The sequence below is a fragment of the Chiloscyllium punctatum genome, chromosome 9 (genome assembly GCF_047496795.1).
Source record: "Chiloscyllium punctatum isolate Juve2018m chromosome 9, sChiPun1.3, whole genome shotgun sequence".
NCBI lineage: Eukaryota > Metazoa > Chordata > Chondrichthyes > Orectolobiformes > Hemiscylliidae > Chiloscyllium > Chiloscyllium punctatum.
The window spans coordinates 42,861,145-42,876,256 of record NC_092747.1 but is presented as its reverse complement, the minus strand read 5'-3'; the positions used below and the strand labels follow the sequence as shown (position 1 = coordinate 42,876,256).

The following is a 15,112-nucleotide window of genomic DNA, read 5'->3' as shown; positions in this document are numbered from 1 at the left end:
AGTATCGGCATTGTAGATAAGCATGCTGTTGTGCTGTTTTTGCCTGCTATCTGAGTAGTAGATTTTGGAGGCTACCTTGGAAAACTCATGTTGAATTATTTCTAACACTGTAACAAATAGGGATCAGTGAAGAAAATTACAAACTTTGTATAAATGCTGATCACTTTTTTTCCCCTAGCATTGAAAGTGCTACATTTTACATTTCTGATGTAAAGGTGCAGGAAATGAGGACATTAGACCGTTTTAATTGGGATACTGTGAACAGAATGTGAGGAATTGTGTGAAATATATTCAAAACTCTCTTTAATCAGTATCCTCAGCCCAACCAGGAACAAAACATTGCTGGGTTTGGGTTCTAGGAAATAAGTGGCCGTAGTGTCTGTGTAAAGGAATATTTGGTTATTAATGGTTGGGTTTAGACGAGTAATCTAAAGTAAAATTTCTAAGTTGGAAGATGTATTCAAAAAGGATGAGGAGATTTAGCCAAGGTAAAATTGAGCCAAAGATTGACTAGAAACCTGCAATGGAACAATGGATAATCTTTGGAGGAGATTGTAGGTCCAGTTTAAATGCATTCCAATGGGGATGAAAGGTAGGGGAACCAAAGTCTGAGTTCTTTTTTAAAATGAGAAAAATCCTATGACAAAATTTGCAATGCAGATTTAATTCAAGTGAGAGTCCGGCCAATTAAGATGAGGAGAATTGAATAAAAGACTATGGTACCTAATGTAAAAAGGGGTTCCAAATGCTTCTACCAGTATGTAAGAAATAAGCAGGTAGTTTAAAAAGTGAATAAGGTTGTGTTAGGGCAATGCATTTCTGTGCAAGGGGAGCATACTCCCCACACACGGTGTATTGGTGCTACTAAGCAATTTGCTGACAAAATGTTGGTGGAAGCAAAAATGGTGAGGAAAAATTGATTAGATAGGATGTACTGAAAAGCTGACTATACTTTGGATAAGTCACCTGGTTCAGTTGTCATGGATTCAGGTTGCTAACATTAATGAGTGGAGATTGAGGAAGTGTTTCTGATATGGGGAGGTTCCAGAGAATTGATGTATTAACTTCACGTTGAAGGGAATGTGTTGGTTGTTGTCTTTAATGGCTTTTGGGAAAGCATCCTGTAAAAAGTTGATTTTAAAGAAAACTCATTGTGGCATGTTGAATACCTTAGATATGATAAAGGCAAATAAGAGTTCTGGTAAATGATTTTCCATACTTGTATATAGGAATACAGTGTAAAATTCCATAATTTGTCAAATTTGGTTGTAGCAAGCAGGGAGGATGACGCAAATCAGCCACATTAGGATGTAGGTGAACAAGTGAAACAAAATTTATCTGCCAACTTCCTGTCCAGAGAAGAATAAGGTGATGTATTTTGGCAGAAGTGGTAGAGAGAATGTGCAGGAAAAGAGTGTCCTGGTGGTTGGTGTGCACACATTCTTAAAGTTTGCAGGACTTTACTGAAAATAGTTTTCAAAGCATGTGTGTCTTGGGTTTTATAAGTATTCTTTATGAATATTTGAATACAAAAACAGGGAAGTTTTATGAATTTCTTTTATAGCTCTAGGCTACAACTGCAATATTGCATTCAGCTCTGATCACACTTTTTTGGAAAGGATGTGTGGGATCTTGAGATGGTGCACGAGAGATTTACCACCTTTTATCGTTCTAGGGAGGAGGAATTCTAGCTACAAGTTTAGGTAGGAGGTTCTATGGTGTGCTCCTCCTTGTAGCAGAGGAGATAGAGGGAGGATTTTGAAGGTGCGCAAGAATGTGCGTTTAGGTGGGGCAACAGGAAAGACCTAACTGGTATGGAGTCCAGGGCTTTGTGAAAGAGATGCAGTAAGGACTTTTTTTTTGCACTGGTCATGGTCTGATATTGGCTGAAAGATTTTTTGGAAGTAAAATGTTGGTCATTTGAGGAGTAGAAACTTAGAACTATGGGATATATCAGAAAAGTGAAACTGTAAGGAAATCACAAACAAAACAGACAGCTGGCATGGACTTGATGAATGTTGGCCACTTCCTGTGGTGTTATGAATAGATGTTAGTGGTTTTCTTGACTTGCTGAAATTGAAGGATTCTGTGTATTTCTAAATATAACTGGGATATTTCCTTTTTTTTTCCTGAAGAATAACTATTTTGGCAAGTAATTTGAAATATATTTAAGGTTGGACAATTTTTTGTGAAAGATCATTAGACATTCATTGCATTTTTAAAAAAAAAACGAGAATTGCGAACTAAATAGGCCTTCAACCAGAGTTTGCATGCAAAGTGATGGAGTGTTGTGTCCAAGTTTTGTGGGTATACAAAAATTACAAAATAACTGAAGGGTTAAATTATAGAAATAAAATATTAAGTACCGAAAACAATTAAGTGACTATTGTCTGTGATTCTTTCTTTTAAAATTTTAATGTGCATTAATTTTGTAGGACCCAGTAACAACTGAATTTGAACCTTACTACCCAGGTACTCTGCGACGTACAAAAATGCTGTTTTCATTTTTTGTGGGGATTCTCATGGTAAGTAGTGTTTGTTCATTTTGGTTCATCCCTTCCCTGTGAAATTTATTTAGTTCTCTATGCTCTGCCAGCTAACAGAAAAGAGATCTGATGAAACAGCAATGGGGATGTGTTCAACATTCTCATACTGATTTGCAGTAGTGTGGAATCTAGTGCGCGCACACGTGATCTTTTTGGCTTTAAAATTTGTTTTTCTGCCAATGTCGCAGGTACATTTGCTTATTCTAACACTCCTTGCAGGTTATACCCATGTATTGATTTCACCATTCATATGGGCATTGTATATAAGCACCTGTTATACTCATAATTCAGATTGTGAATGAGTCTTAAAGATTATTAATAATTTGTTTTAATTACAGAACAAACCTCAAGTTATATTTGCCAAATATAAGCATTTGGTATTCTTGGAGCTACAGGATGTGTGTTCCCCTCCATTATTTTCCCCACTCACCTACAAACACACAGACATGGACACAACTCATGCCCTGTTTCCATAAATCCTCACAAATTAATAACTCCTAGAAAGACCCCACAGCGCTCCTATTAAATGATCCCTCAATTAGTTGTGTGTACACTGTGTGTATAAAAAATTTGTATAGTTTTTTTTTCTCCTGGGGGTTCTTGTGATTGAAGGGAGCTCATGAATGTTTGTGATCATCAATCTTTAGGAACCTTGGGCCTGAGACCATTGTTGGCTCTGTGGTTATCAGTCTATTATAGCCCAACTATATAACTTTTCTGTTTTGGAAATGAGAGCAGGTTTTGGTCTGAGGAAATCAAAATGTTAATCCTGGGAAGGTAATATATTTCAGGACTATCCCTGCTGTTATTGTTTTGCGGTTGATCTGCAGAAGAATATATTTTAGAGGCATGTTTTCCAATTGAAACTGTTGACTATTTGGTCTCCAATGCAAGATACATAATGTGAGGGGATTCAACTTGCTAATGCACTTTGACTATTCCCAAAGTGTGCATCTCCAAGGGCCATGCTGCAATTTAGTAAACTTGTTGTATGACTGACTGCAGCATATCATTAAAAATGAGTAAGACCATTGGCCAGTTTTATTCTACACACCTAATCACTGTTTTGTATTGCCACAGGTTTGCTGTGTATTCGCCAGTCTTATTGCAGTGGTTATATACAAAACATGGGCAAGGCTTAGAATAACAACTTCCAACTCTATGGAGAGTTTTCTGTTAACTACAGTTGGTGCCTCACTCCTCAATGTAGTATCTATTATAATTCTGGGAAAGGTAAGTGCTTATGTTTGTGGTGTTTCCCTGGTTTCACTCCACGTTTTTTAACTAACTCTAAGTGATGAGGTAGTACAATCTCAAGGCATATTGTGACATCTGTAACTGTTATCTCTATCATTAGTGTTCCTAACTCCCAAAGCTTAACTTATGGTAAATATTTAGCTCCATACTTGTAGTTCAAGATATTGTTATAGTGCATGGATACATAAATATGTTTGTCACTTAATATGCTATAAGACCAAATGCTCCTGGGTTTTTAATTCCCTCTTGTGCCAGAACTGACAGTATTGCTACAGATGATCAGAGTTAGACAAAGTCTGACGCTTACCCGAGTAGAGAAATTTCAATTGAACATAATTAGAATTTGCACAAATTTGATTCATTAGAACAAATTTACTATGTAAGACAACTTATAAAGAATTATGCTTTGTGGCTAAAGGCATGTTGACATCTGACTGTCTAGTTTGAATGGCATTGTTCAGGACAACATGTAAATAGGAGACGGGCTAAGGATTGATCCTTGGAGATTCCAAAGATTTAAGTCACAGCAGTGAAAGATAAACTGTTGCAAGTGATCACCTGACTACAAGTGGATAGAGAATTGGAGCCAGGCAAATAGAGATGCAATGGAGGAAGGTGGTGTGACCATCTATAACAAAGACCAAAGATGTATTGAGGAAGCATGGATTACTACCACAATGTTGACTGTACTTTTGGGACCCAAAGGCTATTCTCTTTCATGTTGCAGGGCCAGAAACCTGTTTGGTGAGGTTCATTGCTAGAGATATAAGAAAGGGGAGCATTGATTTGTCAGAGAACTGTGATTTTGAGGAATCCTTAGAAGGAGTTGAGATTGGGTTTTTAGAGGGTGTTTGATTTAGAGATGGATAATAGGTGAGGGAAAGGGTACATGCTTATGATCTTGGCTAATGCAGCAACCAGGAACAGAGGTTGACTGGTTTGCAATTTGGTGGAGATAGATTCAAGGGAGCTGGATGTGAGACTTGTGGGTAAAGTGAGGCCAAAAACAGCATCACGAAAGAGGCATAAAGTGGGAACTGGATGCATGCTCACTGCTCAGGTGGGGCAGTGGTGGAATTTGGAGAAACCTTGGAAGTTCTGGATTGGTTGATGGGAAGCAGAGGAGGTGAAACACATGGTCTCACTTGTAAGTTTGGACAATGGTTTTAGGAGAAGCTTTGTAATGAAGTAAAGTTGGGGCCTATCCTTATAGTCCAGTGTTGACAAGGGATATCTTTATGCACCCAAAGTGTTAGTTTTATATTGTATAATATCAGCAGCAACTTCTTTTTTTCTTTAGTCCATCTACTGTACTTGATGGACACGAGTATGCCAGTAGGTTTTGATCCAAAATGCATGAGACAGCATTTATTCATATTTAGCCACTTTTTGCCATATATGATACCAAGTTGTGCAATTTGTCTAAATTGTTCTGCAATCTATTATTGTATTTGGAAATGTGCACATTTTGGTTATTGTCTGCAAACAGAGAATCATCATTTTTTTAAAAAAACTTAACCATTTGGGTAGACAGCAATCTTAACTGGTATTGTGAAGCTCCACTCTGAATCGGTCAGACTGACATCCACTTCCCCTTAATACCCAAGGAGTTTGTATTATCTCAATTCGTTTGATAACATATGTAAACTTTGTCAAACGAGTTTTGTGTTTGGCAAGTCACGCATTTACTACCTCGAAGAACTGCAGTATGATCTGTTTCCAAAAGGCTTGCTGGTGACTCCTAATACTTTACAAGTTCTGAAACTGTACAAGTGGTGATAACTCACAATGTACTACTCCTTAAACCAGTTTCCTATAATCAATGTTACACATCTCCAGTATAATTACCTTTCACTTTTTCTTAAATTGGACTTCATCACCCTTATTCCAATCATGAGAACCAGCTTAGATGCCAATGAGCTATTAAATATGCTTCTCTGTATTTTTCAAGTATATTTTATATGTAAGAATGGAAATTAATTTGTGGCATTCGTTATCTAACAATAGGTCCTTCTATTTTAGGTATATCATATAATTGCAGTTAAAATGACCGATTGGGGTAAGTATTTAAATATTCCCACATTGTTCCTGACACTATATGTATCCGAAAATGTATTTTTGAAAATGGGTATGGAGCATTCGTGTACAACAAGTGATAGGATGCTAATGTGAACGGCATATCTTCAAGCTAGATTATGTTGGGGGCAAGGCTGGGGGTGGATGGGGAAGGACAGTGGAAAGATGATGCTGGAAACAGCCAAAGCATCATCTAAATTTTGGTAGAGCCGGTTTCTCTTGTGAGTTGAGCTTTTTCATTTTGGTGTTTTCTTAACCTGGGGCTCCAACTAAGTTTTGAGAAGATGGAAGCTATTATCTTTGACTCTTGGTACATTTCTGTTTGCTTAAAACTACGTTTTTAAATAAGCAGTGGTGTTCACCAAAGTTGAGTTACCCACAGTGGTGTCTCTCTGTCTCTCTGTCTCTCTGTCTCTCTGTCTCTCTGTCTCTCTGTCTCTCTGTCTCTCTGTCTCTCTGTCTCTCTGTCTCTCTGTCTCTCTGTCTCTCTGTCTCTCTGTCTCTCTGTCTCTCTGTCTCTCTGTCTCTCTGTCTCTCTGTCTCTCTGTCTCTCTGTCTCTCTGTCTCTCTGTCTCTCTGTCTCTCTGTCTCTCTGTCTCCGGTTATATATTTTTTGGAAGCACTAGTGATCTGAGTGCTGCACCTTCATCAGACAACTGTCTGAAGGAACAGCGCTCAGAAGGCTAATGCTTCCAAATAAATCTGTTGGACTATAACCTGGTATTGTGATTTTTAACTTTTGTCCTTTAGTTTTGAATCTCAGGCATTGAAATATTCCATTGTTCATCTATCCAGTCTTGTCTTTGGGAGACAGTTAGTCAGTCTTAGCCTTGCACTTGTTTGGTACGTTTATCACTTGCACTTGTCATCCCAAACCTGCATATTGTACAACAGGTGTTCCTTTGGCCGTAGACACTAAAGTATCTGAGGAGTCGTGGGTAATGCATGAACATTGTGATCATCAGTGAATATTCCCACTCCTGGCCATTATCATGGAGGGAAGGTCATTTCATGAAGTAGCTGAAGATGGTTGGGCCGAGGACACTACCTCAAGGAACTCCTGCAGAGGTGTCTTGGAGTTGACATGACTGCCCTCCAATAAGCACAACTATTTTTCTTTCTGCCAGATAGGATTCCAAGCAACGGTGTTTTCCCCCAGTTTTCATTGACTGTAATTTTTCTAGGACTCTGATGCTGGCCTCCAATGTGGCCTCAGTGTGAAGGGCAGTCGCTCTGTCACATCTATGGAGTTTAGTTCTTTTGTGCTGGAGCTGAGTGTTCCAGGTGGAACCTGAACTGGGTGTTAAGTCATTGCTGAGCAGGAGCTGCTTCAGAGCATTGCTGATGATCCATTTAGAGTCAGAGTCATAGATATGCAGCATGGAAACAGACCCTTTGATCCAACCCGTCCATGCTGACCAGATATCCCAATGCAATGTAGTCCCACCTGCCAGCACCTGGCCCATATCCCTCCAAACCCATCCTATTCATATACCCATCCAAATGCCTTTTAAATGTTGCAATTGTACCAGCCTCCACCACTTCCTCCATCACTTTCTTGAGGATTGAATGAGCTGATGGGACAGTAGGCAAAAGTGAGGACTGCAGATGCTGGAGATTGGACTCTAGATTAGAGTGGTGCTGGAAAAGCACAGCAGGGTCAGGCAGCATCCGAGGAGCAGGGAAATCAACATTTCGGACAAAAGCCCTTCAGGAAATGGGACAGTAATTGATTGGGATGGCTTTGCGCATACAAATGTTTGTATGCAAGACCTGATTTGGGAACTTCCCACATGGTCGGTAAATGTTGTCAGTGTTGTAACTGTGTGTGTACTGAAACAGTTTGACCAGGGGAGCAGCAAGTTCTGGACCACGCTTCTTCAGCACTATAGCCAGAATGCTGTCAGAGCACCATAGTCTTCGTATTCTGTCCTAACCAATGTTGATATCAGGTGGCATGATACATTGTTCCAGCTAAAACATTCTGATTTCAATCAGGGCATTGAATATAGCACTTAGGGCTAAAGGGACCAAAGGGTATGGAGCACAAAGCAGGAACAAACTGATAAGTTAGTCATGATTATATTGAATGACCGAGCAGGATCAAACGGCTGAATAGCCTACTGCTCTTTTCTGTTTCTGTGAATCACATTGGCTGAAACTTGCATCTGTAATGTTGTGGACTTCTAGAGGAGGCCAAGATGGATCATCCACTCAACATGTCTGGCTAAAGGTCGTGGCAGATACTTTAGTCTGTATCTTTTTCACTAATGTCCTGGGCTCTTAATCATTTGATGGGGATATTTTGTGGGGTTTCCTTTTTCCAATGTGTTGTTTAATTATCCATCACCATTCACGACTGAATGGGGCTGGACTACAGAGCTTGGATAAGATCCCTTGGTTAAGGCATTTTTTTATAGCCATGTCTATCACTTGTTGCTTTATGTTTTGCGCACACAGTTCTGGTTTGTAGCTTCAAAAGGTTGAAAACTCTGACATGCCCTCCTGCGCTTTCCATTTGAAACAAGCTTGATCCCCTGGCTTGATGACGATGGCAGAATAGAGAATCTGCTGGGCTGTGGCTCGTGGTATGTGGCTAATCCAGATTTGAGTTGCTGGATCTGTTTAGTTGAAGTCTATCTCTGTTTAGCATGGTATAGTGCCACAGAACAGGAAAGGTATCCTCATTGTGAAGATGGACCCTGTTTCCACAAAGACTGATGTTCACACCTGCTGATGTTGTCAGGGTCAGATGCACCTGCACTAAGTAAATTGGTGAGGATGGAATCTAATATGTCTTTCCCTCCTGTTGGCTACTGTCTAACCGCAATGCCCTTTTAGGATTTTGCTACCTTGGCCTATGGTGGTGCTGTGGGAAATCCTGTCTCAAACTTGATTGAGTTTTCTGAAGAAGTAACAAATATTGAGGGTAGAGCAGTAGATGTGATCTATATGGACTTCAGTAAGGTGTTCGACAAGGTTCCCCATGGGAGACTGATTAGCAAGGTTAGATCTCATGGAATACAGGGAGAACTGCCATTTGGATACAGAACTGGCTCAAAGGTAGAAGACAGAGGGTGGTGGTGGAGGGTTGTTTTTCAGACTGGAGGCCTGTGACCAGTGGAGTGCCACAGAGATTGGTGCTGGGCCTTCTACTTTTTGTCATTTACATAAATGATTTGGATGTGCGCATAAGAGATACAGTTAGCAAGTTTGCAGATGACACCAAAATTGGAGGTGTAGTGGACAGTGAAGAGGGTTACCTCCGATTACAACAGGATCTGGACCAGATGGGCCAATGGTCTGAGAAGTGGCAGATGGAGTTTAATTCAGATAAATGAGGTGCTGCATTTTGGAAAAGCAAATCTTAGCAGGAATTACACACCTTAATGGTAAGGTCCTAGGGAGTGTTGCTGAACAAAGACACATTGGAGTGCAGGTTCATAGCTCCTTGAAAGTGGAATCACAGGTAGATAGGATAGTGAAGGCATTTGGTATGCTTTCCTTTATTGGTCAGGGTGTTGAGTACAGGAATTGGGAGGTCATGTTGTAGCTGTACAGGACATTGGTTAGGCCACTGTTGGAATATTCATGTGCAATTCTGGTCTCCTTCCTATCGGAAAGATGTTGTGAAACTTGAAAGGGTTCAGAAAAGATTTACAAGGATGTTGCCAGGGTTGGAGGATTTGAGCTACAGGGAGAGGCTGAATAGGCTGGGGCTGTTTTCCCTGGAGCTTCGGAGGCTGAGGTGTGACCTTATAGAGGTTTACAAAATGATGAGGGGCATGGATAGGATAAATAGACAAAGTCTTTTCCCTGGAGTTGGGGAGTCCAGAACTAGAGGGCATAGGTTTAGGGTGAGAGGGGAAAGATATAAAAGAGGCCTGAGGGGCAACTTTTTCAGAGGGTGGTACATGTATGGAGCGAGCTGCCAGAGGATGTGGTGGAGGCGTGTACAATTGCAACAGTTAAGAGGCATTTGGATGTGTATATGAATAGGAAGGGTTTAGAGGGATTTGGGCTGGGTGCTGGCAGGTGGGACTAGATTGGGTTGGGATATCTGGTCAGTGTGGACAGGTTGGAATGAAGAGTCTGTTTCCATGCTGTACATCTGTCTGAGTACTGAAGTCTCCAACCCAGAAAATGTTCAGTGCCCTTTGCTTCCCCAAATGATGTTCAACGTGGAGTACTGATTTGACATCCAGGGAGGGGGTGAGTGGAATGTTTTGTGGTTAGCAACAGAAGGTTTCCTTGCTTGTGTTTGAGCTAATGGCGTGAGATTTCATAGGTTCTGGTTGTCAATATTGTGGAATTCTGTATGCCATTGCGCCACAGGACATGCCCAGGAATGGTTATGATGGTATTATCATATTCCAAGGCTGTTGCTGGATTAGCCTGTGAGACAGTTTTAGGGGACAACCCCCAGAATATTAATGAGCAGGACTTTGCAGAGTTGATGGGGCTGAATTTTTTTTTTTTGCTGGTGGACCTTCCATGAGATCCAGATTTGTGAGCCTTTTTTTTTTGTTTTATTTTCCTTTTTTGCAAAAATGTATAGAAGAGTGAATGTCCCTAAAGTTTTGACTTGGTAGACCGGGAAGGAATGGAAATGGGAGAGACAGCTGTTGCCATGGAGATTTAAGAAACCCATGACTCCAACTCCTTGGAAGGGAAGTGCAGAGGATGGGAGATGGCCTGCAGGAACAAATACAGCCAGGATTAACTTATCCTGTATTCCAGGATAACTTTTTTTTGCAAATAGATCTAGCTAGACCTGCTACTGTCAGTGACAGACTGAACAATTTACCATTTTTGGTATATGTTACTTGGACTTGATTAGGGTAGAAATAGGAAGGTACGTGAATAGGGGCAGGCTGATCAACCATTTAATAAGATCCTGGTTTGTCTGGTTGTCATTTCAGCACCACTTTCCTGTCCTCCCCAAGCTGCTTGACACTCTCTTGTTAAGCAAAAAACCTAGCCCAGCTTTGAATAAATCCAATGTCTCAACCTTTACTTTCTGACAGATTTCCAACCAGGTTGTACCTTTTGGCCTGTCATCACCTGTCCCCACTTCACCCCCCTGCCCCCACCACCCCCTTTATCTGCAGCTCCCCTTGCACCCACACCTAGTCCTGAAGAAAGTTTACACCGAAAATGTCACCTGATGCAGCCTGGCTTGCCGTGTTCTTCCAAACTCCAGCTTGTCTACCTTCCACAAACTAATAAGCTTTGAAATGAAAATATACTCCTTATCTCAGTCTTAAAATTGAGACCTCTGTTTAAACAGAGTCCCCTAATTCCACAAGAGGAAATATTCTCCCCACTTCCACTCCATCGAGTCCTCTGGAAGTTGCTCATGTGTTTTAATGAGATCACCACTTTGGCCCTATATTTACTGGAGTTTAAAAGAATGAGTGCCACCATTATTTGTTAGATGAGCCCTTCTTATGAGGAATGACGCAAATGAACCCTTTTCCTGAACTGCTTCTAACATAGTTGTATCCTTTTAATGTGCCAGTGCAACCAAATGATTTTGCCACTGCTACTGAGTTGGGTAATCTATCTCCATTTAAATAGTATACTGCTTTTCCATTCTTCCTGCTAGAGTGGACATGCTCACATTTTTCTCATGTTAAACTTGCATCTTTTTTTTTTGCCTAATTACTTAACCTATTTACAATCCCTTACAGACACTCTACCTCCTGTTGCCAACTTGCTTTCTGACTTGTTATCTGTAAATTCAGCAATCATATATCTGGCCCTTTTTGTCCAAATAATGTATAAAAATTGTATTTTAAAAATTTTACAGCACTGAGTCTTGTGACTAGTGCAGTGCCAACCTGAAAATAACTCATTAACCCTACTTTCTGCTTCTTGTTAGCTCACCAGTCCCAGAAGGTGTTTGACCAATAAAGGCAAGCCTACCAGTGCATTTGGAGTTGAGGTCATGTGCCTGTACAGGACACTGGTTTGGCCACTTTTCGAATACTATGTGCAATTCTGGCCTTCCTGCTATGGGAAGGATGTTGTGAATCTTGAAAGGATTCAAAAAGGATTTACTAGGATGTTGCTAGGGTTTGAGGGCTTGAGCTTTAGGGAGAGGCTGAATAGTCTGGGGCTATTTTCCCTGGAGCACCGGAGCCTGAGGGGTAACCTTATAGAGGTTCATGAAATCATGAGGGTCATGGATAGGGCAAATAGACAAGGTATTTTCCCAGGGGTTGGGGGGTGTCCAGAACTAAAGGGAATAGGTCTAAGGTGAGAGGGGAATGAATTAAAAGGAACCTAAGGGGCAACCATTTCATGCAGAGGAAGTGGTGGAGACTGGTACCTTTACAACATTTTTTTAAAAAGCATCCAGATGGGTATATGAATAGGAAGGATTCAGAGGGTTATGGGCCTAGACTAATTTAGGATATCTGATTGGCATGGATGAGTTGGACTGAAGAGTTTGTTTCTGTGCTGTATGTCTGACTGTATGACTCTACATCAATGTAAATACATTTTCCTATACTAAGATCTTATTTTGTGCCGTAACCTTCAGTGCAACACCTTTTTATAATTTTTGGAAATCCGAGTAAAGCATATCTACAGATTTCTCTTCTCTTCACCTACCTTGCTGGTTATAACTTCAAAAAATTGTCAATTTTTAAATTTAAAATTAACTTTTTTCTTTTCCTAAAGCCATGGTTATTCTGCCTAAACCAGTTATGCTTTAAGTATCTTGCTATAGCCTCACTTTTAATAATGGATTCTACCAATTTCCCTGTGACAAATGCTAGGAAAACTGGCCTATAGTTTCCTGCCTTCTGTCTCCCTCCTTTCTTGAATAAATTGCAACACGTGCTACTTTCCAATCCATTTGGACCCTTCCAGACCTAAAACTTGCAGATGATTCATTGTAATGTCTCTATCTATACAGCCACTTCTTTTTAATACCTAAGGATGCAGACTTGGGTATTGAGGCTTTGTCAGACTTTAGATCTAATATTGTCCCCAGTACTTTTTTTTTTCATCATTGGGGTTGCTTCAAGTTCCTTTCACTTTTTTTGGGGTTAAGTAATTTTTAGGAAGTGGACGATGGCCATCTGGGCAAATTGACCAGAGTAATGGGAGCTAGAGCTTTGGAGGTGAAGATGTGATTGAAAAGATCACTAGCTACAGAAATATGCTGAATTGAGGGTCTGAGGTTTCACAGTTGGGATTTAGTAAGTGGAGCCATTTGTGAATTAGGAAAGTATTTTAATCCACAAGTGTGGGTCCAACATAACTAGATTTGGGAGGGGAAAGTGTTGTGTGGAGACCAGCACAGTGAGGCAATGGTGTAATGGATTGAGCAAATAGATGTAAAATGGCAAGGTCAAGGGGCTGAAGGTCTTGGTTCATGAGTTTATATAGAGGAGCATAGGAGAGCAGTGAACCCAGATTGTATACCGTATTACAATGTATGATGGTGCTTTGTATGTTTAAACAGATATGCAAAGTATTACAATTTTTACCCTTTTACTGGGTCTATTGTTTAGTGGGAATATAAATTCTATTGACTGAGAACTTTAGGCCAGAGCTGTTAATTCATCAAAGAGAAAAAGAGCTATTGAGTACTTACACTGTCTGTCTGTTTCCTAATATAAAGTGTTATTGATTCTAATTTGCACCAGGCAACACCAGTTCTAACAAAAGTGTCTTTTCCCTTTTTAGAAAACCATAGGACTCAGACTAACTACAATGATGCTTTGATATTAAAGTTGTTTGCCTTCCACTTTGCCAATAGTTACTCCTCTCTGTTTTACATTGCGTTTCTGAGAAAGGTAGGTAATGCAGGGTAGAATATTTTTGTCAAAATATTTGCATTGATTTGTCAAAAAAAACCTATGATATTTAAATTTATTTCTAGAGCAATCAGAAATTCTTTCAATTACTTGGACTGACTGATTTTGAAGATAATTGTGGAGTGCTGAACAATTGTATGTCAGAGCTTGGTGTACAAGTTGTTATACTCATGATCTTCAAACTATTTCCAAAACTGTTCACGGATATTTTCATACCGTAAGTCTTTGCAATTTTGAACACTTGCTATGTTATTTATCTGGAAATTATAATGTTGTGGCATTTATGACACTGCAGATACTCCATATGAACATGCACTACTTCAGGTCCCAGATAGCATGAAGACTTGGGCCTGAGTGATGTGTATCATTCATGTTAGGCAGTGACCATCTCCAACCAGAGAAATTAAACATTCTGTTTGTTTGGCATTGAGTGCCACTGTCATTGCTGAATCCATCCATTGTCAACAGTCTGAAGGTTATCATTTTGAAGTGGATCAGCCATGTAAATACTGTGGCCGCAGGGACTGGTAGGAGGCTAGAAGTTCTGTAGCAAGTAACTCTTCACATGTCTCTACCATCTAAAACCCAAGTCTAGTGAACCCTTTCTCTCCCCCCAAAAAGCCAAAAGATATCATCTCTGAAACCATTGATTTGTTATCAAAGGAGCTATAGTGAGTTTCTGCAATGCATTGTGTAGTTGATAAATATACCTACTGCTGTGCATTAGTGTTTTAGTGAAGTGAATGTTTGATGAATGGAGTTCCAATCAAGCAGGGTTCTTTGTCCTCACTGATTATTAAGCTACTTGAGTGGTGTTTGCACTGCACTTCAAGCAAGTGGAGATTATTCCATTTCTCAGATCTGGCTTGTGCCTTGCAGAGGGTGGTGGACAAGCTGTGAGAAGTCAGGAGATTCATGTGGCTATTCCAGATTGGTTTCTGGTCACTGTTAGTTGTATTTGGTAGTGGAAAACTCCAAAATGATGATGCCATTGATTATTAAGGGCAGATGGTATGGTTTGTTCTTGGGGGAGATGGTCATTACCTCGTATTTGTGTGTCACAAATGTTTCTTGCCATTCAATGACCCAAGTTAAGATCTTGTTTGTGTCTTTCTGCATGTGGAACTGGACTGGACTGCTCCAGTTTTGAAGAGTTGAACATAAAGGTATCCACTTTTATGGTCATCTTGATGTTGGAGGGAAGGTCATTGAAGCTGTTGAAAATGGTTGAACCTAGGACACTACCCTGAGGATATGTTGGAGTTCTTTTTATGGTTCAGTGGTAGTGTCCCAACCTCTGAGCCAAGACATCTGGGTTCAAGTCCTACCTGTTCAAAGAAGAACAAAGTAAATTTACAGCCCAGGAACAGGCTCTTCAGCCCTCCAAGCCTGAGCTGATTC

The 15,112-nt window shown here is 40.2% G+C and overlaps 1 protein-coding gene across 2 annotated transcripts in view; it reads left to right on the top strand.

Annotated features, from left to right (window-relative positions):
- The window catches only part of LOC140481006 (anoctamin-7-like), an 80,249-nt gene that overhangs the window by 50,024 nt on the left and 15,113 nt on the right, over positions 1-15,112 (top strand). For both annotated transcript variants that reach the window (XM_072576617.1, XM_072576616.1), the window contains 5 exons: positions 2,436-2,525; positions 3,627-3,779; positions 5,826-5,862; positions 13,581-13,690; positions 13,777-13,928. In XM_072576617.1, coding sequence (XP_072432718.1) covers positions 2,436-2,525; positions 3,627-3,779; positions 5,826-5,862; positions 13,581-13,690; positions 13,777-13,928 — 542 coding nt within the window. The remainder of the gene's footprint in view (positions 1-2,435; positions 2,526-3,626; positions 3,780-5,825; positions 5,863-13,580; positions 13,691-13,776; positions 13,929-15,112) is intronic.